This window comes from Takifugu flavidus, chromosome 4 (assembly GCF_003711565.1).
Source record: "Takifugu flavidus isolate HTHZ2018 chromosome 4, ASM371156v2, whole genome shotgun sequence".
Classification (NCBI taxonomy): Eukaryota; Metazoa; Chordata; class Actinopteri; order Tetraodontiformes; family Tetraodontidae; genus Takifugu; species Takifugu flavidus.
Window position 1 is genome coordinate 15117866 of NC_079523.1, and position 11640 is coordinate 15129505.

The window sequence follows — 11640 nt, forward strand, 5'->3', positions numbered from 1 at the left end:
GATCTTTTCTCCACATTTAGGCCTGGTTGTTATGGTAACGTGCTTGGCAGAAAGGCCAGCTGATGTCTGTAGGTTACACACCGAGCAACTGAGCCTTGTGTGTTTACCTAGTAATGAGCTGAGAATATGAAACTAGGCATAGGCTGAAGCATCTGAGGACATACCGTATGTCAAATGTTCCAAACATGCAGAACACAAAAGAACACTGAATCAGCTGGTCGAGATTTTGATTTGTATTGTTATTATTTCATGGTTGAAACTTCATCTAGGTGTTATATGTTCATATTCTGTTTTTAAGGTCAATAAACTAAAGTCAGCTGTTCAGTTGCTCAGCAGCAGTACAAAAACACCTTATGTAACATGGGGGAACCACACTAATGACCTCTGCTGGCAGCATGAGGTATCACAACAACAACATTCATTCATTCATTCAATCAATCAATCAATCAATCTTTATTTATATAGCGTCTGTTACAATCAAAATTGTTTCTAGGCGCTTTACAGAATCCCAGGGCCTGACCCCCAACAAGCAACAATGGTAAGGAAAAACTCCCCTTTAACAGGAAGAAACCTTGAGCAGGACCAGGCTCATATAGGGGAACCCTCCTGCTGATGTGTAGAGAGGGAGGAGAAGGGTAGAGGAGAGAATAGGTAGAGATCATAGATCATTATGTTAATTATAATAAACTGCCAGTAGAGTTGAGTGGGTCAGCAGGGTCAGAGGTCAGTAGGTCAGCATGCAACTATGAAGGCGGCGATACCTGTAGATGAATACAAGAAATAACATCACTGATCTACTTGGAGAGGAGAGGAGAGGAGAGGAGAGGAGAGGAGAGGAGAGGAGAGGAGAGGAGAGGAGAGGAGAGGAAGCCATGACCCAGTGGCGGTCATGTTTCTGGACCCTGGCAGCCTCAGCCTATAGCAGCATAACTAAGATGTTCTCCAACTTCTCCAACTCCAACCCCCAATCTATGTGGCAGGGCATTCAGGTCATCAGCAACTACAAGCCCATCAATCCCTCTCCCCCCTCAACTGACATCTCTTTCCTCAATGAGCTAAACAACTTCTATGCTCCCCTTTAACAGGAAGAAACCTTGAGCAGGGCCAGGCTCATGTAGGGGGACCCTCCTGCTGATGGCCGGCTGGGTAGAGAGAGAGGAGAGGGAGAAGGAGAGGAGAGGAGAGGGAGAAGGAGAGGGAGAAGAGAAGAGAAGAGAAGAGAAGAGAAGAGAGAGAGGAGAGGAGAGGAGAGGAGGAGAGGAGAGGAGAGGAGAGGAGAGGAGAGGAGAGGCACAGAGCACAGAAACACACACAAAAATACATTAAGCGGGACCGGAGGTCATCATGCAGCTCCAAAAGGCGGCGATACCTGTAAATAAACAGAGAGGGGAGGGGGGGGAAGCAGAAAAACTACACAAGAATCAGCATAACTAGTCTGCTTGATGAGGAGGAGGAAAGGAGAGGAAAGGAGAGGAGAGGAAACCATGACCCAGTGGGGTGACAGAGGCCTGTCAGGTGATCATGTTTCCGGACCCCGGCAGCCTTGGCCTATAACAGCATAGCTAAGATGTTATCGTAATGATTAGACAACCCCCTAAGTATGATAATTTGTCTGTCTATAATAGTAACTGGGACTACAGAATTAGCAACAATAAGCTTTTTCAAAGAGGTAGGTTTTAAGCCTAATCTTAAAAGTAGCGATGGAGTCAGCCTCCCGTACCTGGACAGGGAGCTGGTTCCATAGCAGGGGAGCCTATTAGCTAAATGCTCGGCCCCCCATTTTACTCCTAGAAACTCTGGAAACCACAAGTAGACCAGCATTCTGAGAGCGGAGCGGTCTATTGGGCTGGTAAGGTATCACTAGCTCCTCCAGGTAGGATGGAGCTAGGCCTCTGAGGACCTTGTAGGTCAGAAGAAGGGTTTTAAAAATTATTCTAAATTTAATGGGCAGCCAATGAAGCGACGCCATTACAGGAGTTATGTGATCTCTTTTGTCAATACCTGTCAGAACTCTGGCTGCAGCATTTTGGATCAACTGGAGGCCTCTTAAAGAGTTGTTTGGACACCCTGATAATAAAGAATTACAATAGTCCAGCCTGGAAGTAACAAAAGCATGAATTAACTTTTCAGCATCATGCCGCGTCAGTAGCTTCCTAATCTTTGTGATGTTCCTCAGGTGAAAAAAGGCACTTCTAGAGACTAATTTAATGTGTGAGTTGAAGGAGAGGTTTTGGTCAAAAGTTACTCCTAGATTCCTCACAGAGAGACTAGATGTTAATGAGATACCATCTAGAGTGATCATGTGATCTAATCTATCCCTGAGAGGTTCAGGACCAAACACCATGACCTCAGTTTTTCCTGAGTTAAGGAGGGGGAAATTTGAAGACATCCAGGACTTTATGTCTTTAAGACAGGTCTGGAGCTTCACTAACTTCTCTGTCTCCTCTGGTTTCATGGATAAATAAAGCTGAGTGTCATCAGCATCGCAGATGACACCACGGTGATTGGCCTCATCAAGGATAACGATGAGTCAGCCTACAGGGAGGAGGTGGACCGTTTAGCTACGTGGTGCCACAACAACAACCTGCTGCTCAACACCAATAAAACTAAAGAACTCGTCCTGGACTTCAGGAGGAAGATGGACATCCACCCACCCATCCACATCAACGGAGCAGTGGTCGAGCGTGTGTCCAGCTTCAAATTCCTGGGGATCCACCTCTCACAGGACCTCACCTGGACGACTAACTGCTCCAGTTTGGTGAAGAAGGCTCACCAGCGTCTCTTCTTCCTGAGGACTCTGAAGAAACACCACCTCTCTTCAGACATCCTGGTGAACTTCTATCGTTGCACCATCGAGAGCATCCTTACCAGCTGTATTACGGTCTGGTATGGGAACTGCTCTGCCTCAGACCGGAAGGCATTGCAGAAGGTGGTGAAAACCGCCCAGCGAATAGCTGGAGCTCCTCTTCCTGCCATTGAGGAGATATACAGGAGGCGTTGTCACAGGAGGGCCAAGAAGGTCTCTAAAGACTCCTGTCATCCAGCGCATGGATTGTTTACCCTCATGCCCTCTGGGAGGCGCTACAGGAGCCTCCGGACAAAAACCACCAGGTTCAGAAACAGCTTCTTCCCCACTGCTGTCTCCCTGCTGAACTCCGACCCCTCTCACTTTACCTCCCTTCAGGCACAATTGTACATTCACGCTATTTGCATCTGTTATTTGCACTACCCACATCCGGTTATTTGCACTGCTTTGCATACTTTGCACATTTTTACGACACTTTATCATTATTGTATAGTCAAAACATACACAACATGCAGTTAAAAACTGCATAAATAATCTCTATTGACCCTGCAGGAAATTCAGCACCATAGTTACAGCCTGTATATATATTTATCTTGGTTGCAATGACTTTTATATACCCTTTACATATCTGTGAACTCTGTAAATACAAACATATAGATTGATATCATAAACATATATCATTGTGTGTATATATTGTATATACCCATCACAGTTTTATTTGCTACTTAAGCACTTTTGGTTAGATGCTAACTGCATTTCGTTGCCTTGTACTTGTGACATGTGTAATGACAATAAAGTTGAATCTAATCTAATCTAATGTTGACCTAATAATTAGATGACCCTCTACTGTTCCAGTATAACCACTAATGTGACCTCTCTGTCCCAGTATAACCATCATTTACCTTCCCTGTCCCAGTATAACTAGTCATTTCAGAAAAACATCCAAACCAACCAACTCTGAGTCAAAGTTACCCCGAGTAAAACTCCTGCAAGATGATCTAAAAAGCCTCATCAACAGAACACAGCTAACATGACTCACCATGGCAATAGGTGACAACAGCAAGTGTGGTGGCTAAAAAGAAAAAAAAACAACCACAGAAGAGTAGAAAAGATCATTAAACTGATTGGGAACAACAGAAGGTGAGAGATGACTGATTACCCAGCTGCTCATCAACCAACCGAATGAGTCAGTCAGTCAGGGAAGGGGGGGTTCACCATTGAGGTTCACCACTGGGACAGGACACAAGCACAGAAGACCTTCACAGGCGGTTGTCCACCAGATGTCCCCAGAGGCTGATCTAGTGTGTGCTGCTCATCAGATTGATGAGATTAAACGATGATAGATGGACCAATCCTAACCCTGGTCAGGAACTCAGGGTTAGATGATATAAACCATCTAGCCAGAAGCTTAGTTTCACAGTTTGTTGCCATGGTAACTGACTCAGTTACTCTGAACTGGCTCATGGCAAACCAAAACCCAGAGTTTCCCTCATCTCATGGTGACTAACTAAAGCTGCTGTCTGAAACGGGCACTCAGTGACGATGTTGTCAGGCTGTTGTCAGCTGATCCAAAACAACGATGATGGTGTAGCAATGATGCCAATATTCTTCTCTTAATTGGAGGAGAAATATTCAATGTTAGCAGAGCCAGAAATTCTTTGGAAAATATGCTTTTTTACAATCTTTATTTAAACAAATAATGGGCAATAAAACCAGCAATAAAAACATCCTGCAGAAACATTTAAGAAGAGGTTCACAACCAACAACCCTGGGTGGAATAAAGCTGGAGTGACACCCTGCTGCTCCAGCCTGACAGGAAGTTGCATAGAAGAGTGGCCAATCAAAGAGGATAAAATCCTTGTGCTACAGATGAAAGAAAACTGTGGGGGTAAAGGTCTCAGGACATTTTTCCACCACCAACTCAAAAAGAATCATCTGTGAAGCTCAGCTAGTTTATCAACCTGGCATCCAGGCAGTATGTGTATAAAGGCAACTCCCAGTGAAGCTGACAGGAACATGTCTGGAGAAAGATGGCCGACGGAGACGAATCTGTTCAGGAAGGTGAGGTAGAAACTGTGGATTCAGGAGACCAAATCACAGAAGATCTTGAGCCAAATGGCTGCACAAAGGCACCACAGGCGGTAAAACCCGCCAGAGCTCAGGGAAACATCAGGTTCCTGTCAGGAAAACCTTCTGGAAATCTGAGCTATAAAAGCACTGATCAAATATGAGACAATTCACATCTTTATGTGGGCAAAACCTTGGAGGACAACTGGGATTTCATGACAGCAACAATGTGGAAACTGATGTGAACTGTGGGCGGGGTCAACCCGACCATCCTCAAATCACATTCTCTGCTTTCAAAAGTGCAGAAAGAACAGGTAATAAATACGCGTGAACACTAACACAGGCTGATCCAGAGAGTGCCCTGCTATCTGGCCTCAGGTTTATAACAACCATACAGAACTTTTCATTCACAGATTACACCAGTATCACCCAAAGCAAAAGAAAATCAGCCAGGTCGACCTTAAAACACAAGTGTTGGAATAAATATTACTGCAACACACCACAAGATTGTGCAAAACATGTAGAAACATCAACGTGATGTCGAATCAAAGTCCTACGGCAACAAACCTAGCATATTTTTACCTGTCGATGATAAAAAACTATGTCTATGTTTTATTTGTTAACAAGTTAGAAGGCTCGCAACCATCTGGCCAACAAGCAACTTGATGAAGGTCCTGAAATTAGTGAATTATCTTCTCATTTCAATGGGTAATGATCAGCCAGAAACCCCCTTTAGCCTTGTTAAGCTAACTAATGTCTTGACAAATCTCACCAGGGCAACAAATGGCTGCTTCACTTTTATCAAAGCTACAAGTTCACATGTGACCATCAACCATCAGCAAACAGTTCCGTAGAGACCACATTGATGTTTATGTTTGACATGGTTCCAGTGCCAGCAAACGGAACACGTCTGTTAGCGCGCTCTCTAGATTTACGTCAACAATAGTCTCCAGACTTCAGTTCCTCTGTGGATGTGCGGTGACGTCAGCTGACAATCCAGCTCCAACCTAAAGCTCTGAGGAGGCCACCAAGACACTTTCTTTTGCAGCAGTCGACTCTCTGATCTGCAAACAGGAAGTGAGACAGCAACATCAACAACAAAATGGTGGAATACAGAGCAGCACAGTTGGTGATGTAATCATCCTCAACATCATACTGATCAATCAGGAAGATGCTACACCAGATAATGTAAAAGACGTTTGTTTGGTGTCTTCAACAACCTTCAAGAGTTGATCTGATCAACAAACTGTCACCTGATCTCCGGAGAACCGAGCGCAGCTGCACACCAAACAAAGCTGGAAATATTTCCTCGATGATGTGGGTGAGGGGGTGGGGTCAGCAATATTACTGGTTTTATTATTCTGCAGCTTCGCACAAGTTAAGAGTGTTTAGAACATTGTTCTACCAGGATCCATTTTAGAATAGAAATGTTTGAATCTCTGCACATAAAACCTCCCGAACAAACACATCTACCCAAACTGCTGGTTTATGAAGTTGGTTCATTTAGAAACGCGTTCTCTGAACTTATGTGGAGAACGACCCTCAGGGTAAAGCCCGGGGGTTTGTTAGCCATGGGCAGTAGCACAAAGCCATGTGCCATTTGTTTTTTCCCAGATACAGTCTGTACTGATCAACAGCGTTACATAATAGGCTCAGAAGTTCAGGCAGGCTTTATCCAACACAACATGTCCCTCAACGCCTAGGCAGGCCTTTTCTGTGGCGTGTAAAACCTGTCAGACAGGCTGGAAGCTGCTGGATTTAGGAAGTGAAAGGATGTGTGTAATTATCTATTCTGACTCCTGTCAGAACCTGTCCTGCCTCAGAGTAAAGAGGGAGCTAACTGGGGAGGTCTTCATACATGACACATGTCTGGTACTGAAGCAACAGCTCAGTATCATGTATGAGCAGAGACATGAGCAGGTGGAACTGCTTTCATTTCTCAAGCCCAAACATCAAAGCACGTCCTATTTCCAGCTGTAAAGAACTTAATGGATCCAGACCAGGTGAGTTCATGGCATCCAAGAACTCAGAGAGTCTGCAGGACGATTCGTTTAATTCCCTACATCTAATCTGGAGGAATGAGCCTTCACACTATCGGTTGGAAGCTGCAGAACAACATCCTCAGGTCCGTACGTGTATCTTCTGAAGCTGTTCGATGTATAAAACCAGCAAACTAAAATTATCTACAGCCACAACATACATTCATTCATGTCTGCCAATGTTTGGTGTGAGGCCAAGAACAAGTGGAAGACGTTCAGGTTTTCCAGGGTCGAGCTAACAAATTAGGGCTAAAATTCCAAGTACCTGGAAATGGAGTGTGATGGGATCACGCGGCACATGTGACCTGTTCCATTCGGGCCTGCAGCTCAAAGGCGCTGGGTCGGTCCTGAAGGTTGACAGCCAGCATGTCTTGCAGCAGTTTCCCCACAGCGTTTGACATGCACGATCTGTGTTTCTGAGGGATATGCAGAACCATCTTTGGATTCTCCAGCAGAGCCTCGCCCACCGGAACGATTTCCGCTCCCTGTCTCACATATGTACCAAGCAGCTCCCGTTTGGACTCTGCATCGATGAAGGTGATCCTTTCCAGCATGGCCCAGATGACGATGCCCAAAGCAAATATGTCAGCCTTGGCGGTGTAGTGTCCCACCCACACCTCTGGGGCCATGAAGAAGTCCGAGCCGCAGGCAGACGACAGCCAGAACTTGTTGATGTTTCTGTTCTTGCCTTCACTGTTACTGCCCATGCCACCGTCGCTGAGACCAGCACAGACTTTGCTCAGGCCAAAGTCAGCCACCTTGAGGACCGGTGTGCCCGACCTCTCTGAGATGAGGATGTTATCGGGTTTGAGGTCTCTGTGCACAATATTGTTCTCGTGCAAGAACGCGAGGGCACTAGTTAGCTGTAGCATGAAGCTGTTGTTAGTCTGCGAGTTGGGCTGTCGGGACAAGATGAATTGGTTCAGATCGCCTCCTTCACAGAACTCCATGACAAACCACAGGTAACAGGGCTCCTCCTGAGGGCTCAGAACACGCTCACCTGCAGGGGATCACATGACAATGGTGGCATCAGGCACATTATCCAAACATTCTCCAACAACAATAAGAATTCCAGAATGCCCTGAAATGATCTTGATGAGCAGAGACATGTAACCATGAAACAATGCCATGGTAACAGAGAAGATTCAACACATGGACGTGATGGCTCCCAACAGTGCTCAAAATCAGAGGAGCACATCATGACTAGCCTGCAACCCACCGAGAGACTCCATTTTAATCAGTCTAGAGCTCCTCCCTCCCTCAGCAGCATGACATGACAACAGTCTCTCTGTGACTGACAGACCCAGACCCAACCCAGTTCAATCTGACTGTACCAACCCAAATCTCCACCTTACTGGTGTTTGGTCACCTAACCAACTCTGAGGGGCTGACCTTTCAGGGAGGTTTCCACCAGGCGCAGGTACTGTCTGGAGCGCTTGTTCCCGTGGCTCATCCTCTGGGCCATTCCGTTCTTCTGGAGCACACATTCCTCCAGGTGGACCACGTTCTGGTGCCGTTTCTCCAGACTCGTTAAAGCCCAGAACTCTTGCAAGGCGAGCTCCACGTTCTCCGGCGCATCGCATCGCAGTTTCTTTACCGCAACCCCGGATCCGGACCTCCGGGCCAACGCCTCGTACACCACGCCGTACGTGCCTCGTCCCACCTCTCGCAGCAAGCTGTAGCGGGGCGCCATGGCCCTCAGACCTGGGTTGGCTTTTTTCTGAAAGCCGCCGTCCTCGTTAGTGTCACCGTCCTCTCCTTCCGTGTTTCCCACGCAGAGACACCGCAGGACTCCAGAGTCGTCAACTCGCCCCCAGACGTGCGTTTCAAGGGAGCCTCGCGCACTCCTTGTACGTTTTCGCCAGTTGTCGCCATCGGTTGTTTCCATGGTGACTATAGGAATACGCAGAAAACCAACATGTTTTTAATGGAACCGGGTCGGTTCTTCAATGTGACTCAAATACACAACAGAAACGGAAATGTAGGTTAAACCGAGTAGGCGAAAGATCATTGCGTCACTTCCTCACAATGAAAGACATTTCCACCCAAGACCTTCACAGTAAAATCAGCCCTTACCCAAATTTTATTCATCAGCTTTATAATAATATTACACAATATAATACAACATATAAAGGTAATTGTGATATAATCGTTTTTCGATTTGTTTTATTTTCTCCTTTGCTGCTTTTATTTTTCTGTTTTAACTTTCTATTACAGTACTCTCGACTTCAGCGTGGCAATGTTATGCAGTTCAGGTAGCCCTCATCAAATTTGGACATACCATTGTTTTTAATGTTTTGGTTCATTCTCTCAACTTTCCCTAGGGACTGGGGGTGATAAACCGTCCCATAGCTGTGTTTGAGACCCATCATTTTTTCAACATTTTCCAGGTGTTTTAAAGTGGGTCCCGTTATCTGATCTGATGCGTATTGGGAGCCCATGATTTGGAATGTAGTAGTTGATCAATGCTTTAATCACTGCCTCCGCATCCTCTTTTGCAGTAGGATACGCTTCGGGCCAACCAGAGTAGACGTCCACTATTACCAGTAGATAGCATTTACCCCTTACCCGGTCTCCCATGTCTGTGAAATCCATTAGGATTTCTTCTCCTGTTGTTTTAGGAGCTGTAAATAGTCCTGGGAGAAGATGCACATCAGGCTGGGAATTGTACTGAGTGCAGATCCTGCATTTGAGTGCAACATTTGTCAAAACAGTTTGCAGCTTGGAATGCCAGAAATTTCTACAGAGTCTTCTCATGGCATCGATCCCTACATGTGCAGGACCGTGTGTTTCTTGGCACATGTCCATCAGGTACCTCTCGGGTACCACCACTTGTCCATCTTTGTTCTGCCATAGATAGACTTGTTCACCCCCTGTTGTTATCTCAATAGAAGTTACAGATGCTCCATGCTTGCTCCATAACTCTTGCTCTTCTTTTGAAGATGACGCTTGCACAATGCCCCACTCATGCATTGAGAGGGGCCTTCTTGGGCTTTCTCTTCTGCCACTTCTACAAGAGGTATAATGTTTGCTACATTCAGACCTGCATCCTGTTTGGCTGCTCTATCTGTTCCTTCATTACCGATTCCATGGAGCGATTTATCTCCTGTATGAGCAGCTATTTTTATTACAGCAAGTCTTTTAGCCTCTGGCTAAATCTTCGTGTTTTGGTAGGTCGCCAGCTGCGGTTTTCCACCCATTTCTGACCCAAGATCCTAAATCTTAAATCGTACAACAAAAATATCAATCATCAATCATCAATCAATCAATCAATTTTTATTTATATAGCGTCTTTTACAATCAAAATTGTTTCTAGGTGCTTTACAGAATCCCAGAGCCTAACCCCAAACAAGCAACAGTGGCAAGGAAAAACTCCCCTTTAACAGGAAGAAACCTTGAGCAGGACCAGGCTATGTAGGGGGACCCTCCTGCTGATGGCCGGCTGGGTAGAGAGAGAAGAGAAGGGGGAGGACAGGTAGACTGCTTCCTGACAGCAGTCATGTGTGGGCTTCATTTTCATGTTTGTTGCCATGTTGATTTTGTCATTTTTGTAGGCTATATGTGGCTGCGTTAGAACTTTGATGACTGCATTTTCTCGTCCGGGTGTGATGGAGAATGCCGATGAGTCTATGATTGCAGAGACTGCATGGTCAGTGTTAATAAAGAGCTGTTGTTTTTGAACAACCATCTCTGTTTTCTGGACTAGCTTTGCTAGGGCTGCTATAAATCTTGTGCCTGGTGGGGCTTTCTGTTCAATGGAATCCAAAATAATGCTGTAGTAGCCCAATACATGTCTCTGCCCCCGTCGTTGCTGATAGAGGCAGGCGTTAGCCGTTTGGCCGTCATCAGCAACAGAAACATCTAATCTGAAAGGGGTGGAATAGTGTGGATTTGCCAGAGCAGCCACATTGGCCAGAATACATTTAATGTGTTCAAAGTCAGAAAGGGCTTGTTCAGTACATTCCAGGGGCGCTCTGGGGTTGGAGAAGCCTGCCATTTTCATGATGCCCCTGAGGAAGGCAGTACACATGGCATAATCTGGGATGAAATGTCTGCTGAAGTTATAAGGCCCAGGAAGGACTGCATTTGTTTGATTGTTTGAGGCTGTTCATGAGTGAAGATGCTGTGTCTTTGAGAGGTGGTCATCTCACAGCCTCGTCCTGAAAGAATGGCCCCGAGGAACTGAACTCTGGTGCAGACAAGTTGGAGTTTTGATTTTTTGAGAAGGAAGCCAAGTTCTGCCAGATACTGTAGCAGAGAAAAAGAGGCTGATAAGGAGGTTTCTCGGGTGTGGGCTGCGATGAGCAGATCGTCCACATTTTGAATGAGAAGGGTGTTTTCTGGCAGGGAGGGAGAGTTTTGCAGCAATTGTCTGAGAATGGTGTTAAAGATTCCTGGTGTCAGAGAGAATCCTTGCAGCATGCGAGTATAAGTGTACTGGTGGCCGGAAAAGGTAAAAGCAAAGATAGGCTGAAGGCTCTTGTGGAGAGGAAGGCAGAATAAAGCATTGGCTAAATCAATGACAGTAAACCACTGATGTTCTGGTGTTAGCATTGCCATGGCTGTGGTTGGGTTAGGAACCGCTTGAGGTGGTTCAAGGACAAGGTTGTTAATAGCTCTAAGATCATGTGCCATTCTATATGTTTTCTTATCTGGTTTCAAAACTGGCAGAATAGGTGTGTTCCATGGTGATGTGGTGGGGTAGATTAAATCAAATCAAATCAAATC

At 45.7% G+C, this 11640-nt stretch overlaps 1 protein-coding gene across 2 annotated transcripts; it reads right to left on the reverse strand.

Annotated features, from left to right (window-relative positions):
• Positions 1-218: 218 nt before the first annotated feature.
• On the reverse strand, positions 219-8930 carry LOC130524736 (serine/threonine-protein kinase 35-like). 2 transcript variants are annotated; one of them, XM_057031162.1, is made up of 3 exons: positions 8305-8930; positions 7178-7912; positions 219-761 (listed from the first exon to the last, which is right to left on the reverse strand). In XM_057031162.1, the coding sequence occupies exons 1-2, from the start codon at positions 8798-8800 to the stop codon at positions 7200-7202; spliced, it is 1209 nt and encodes a 402-aa protein (XP_056887142.1). In that variant the 5' UTR covers positions 8801-8930; the 3' UTR covers positions 219-761; positions 7178-7199. The 2 variants fall into 2 exon arrangements, with proteins under 2 accessions (XP_056887142.1, XP_056887141.1); XM_057031161.1 differs by lacking the exon at positions 219-761 and adding an exon at positions 4475-5937.
• Positions 8931-11640: the final 2710 nt, after the last annotated feature.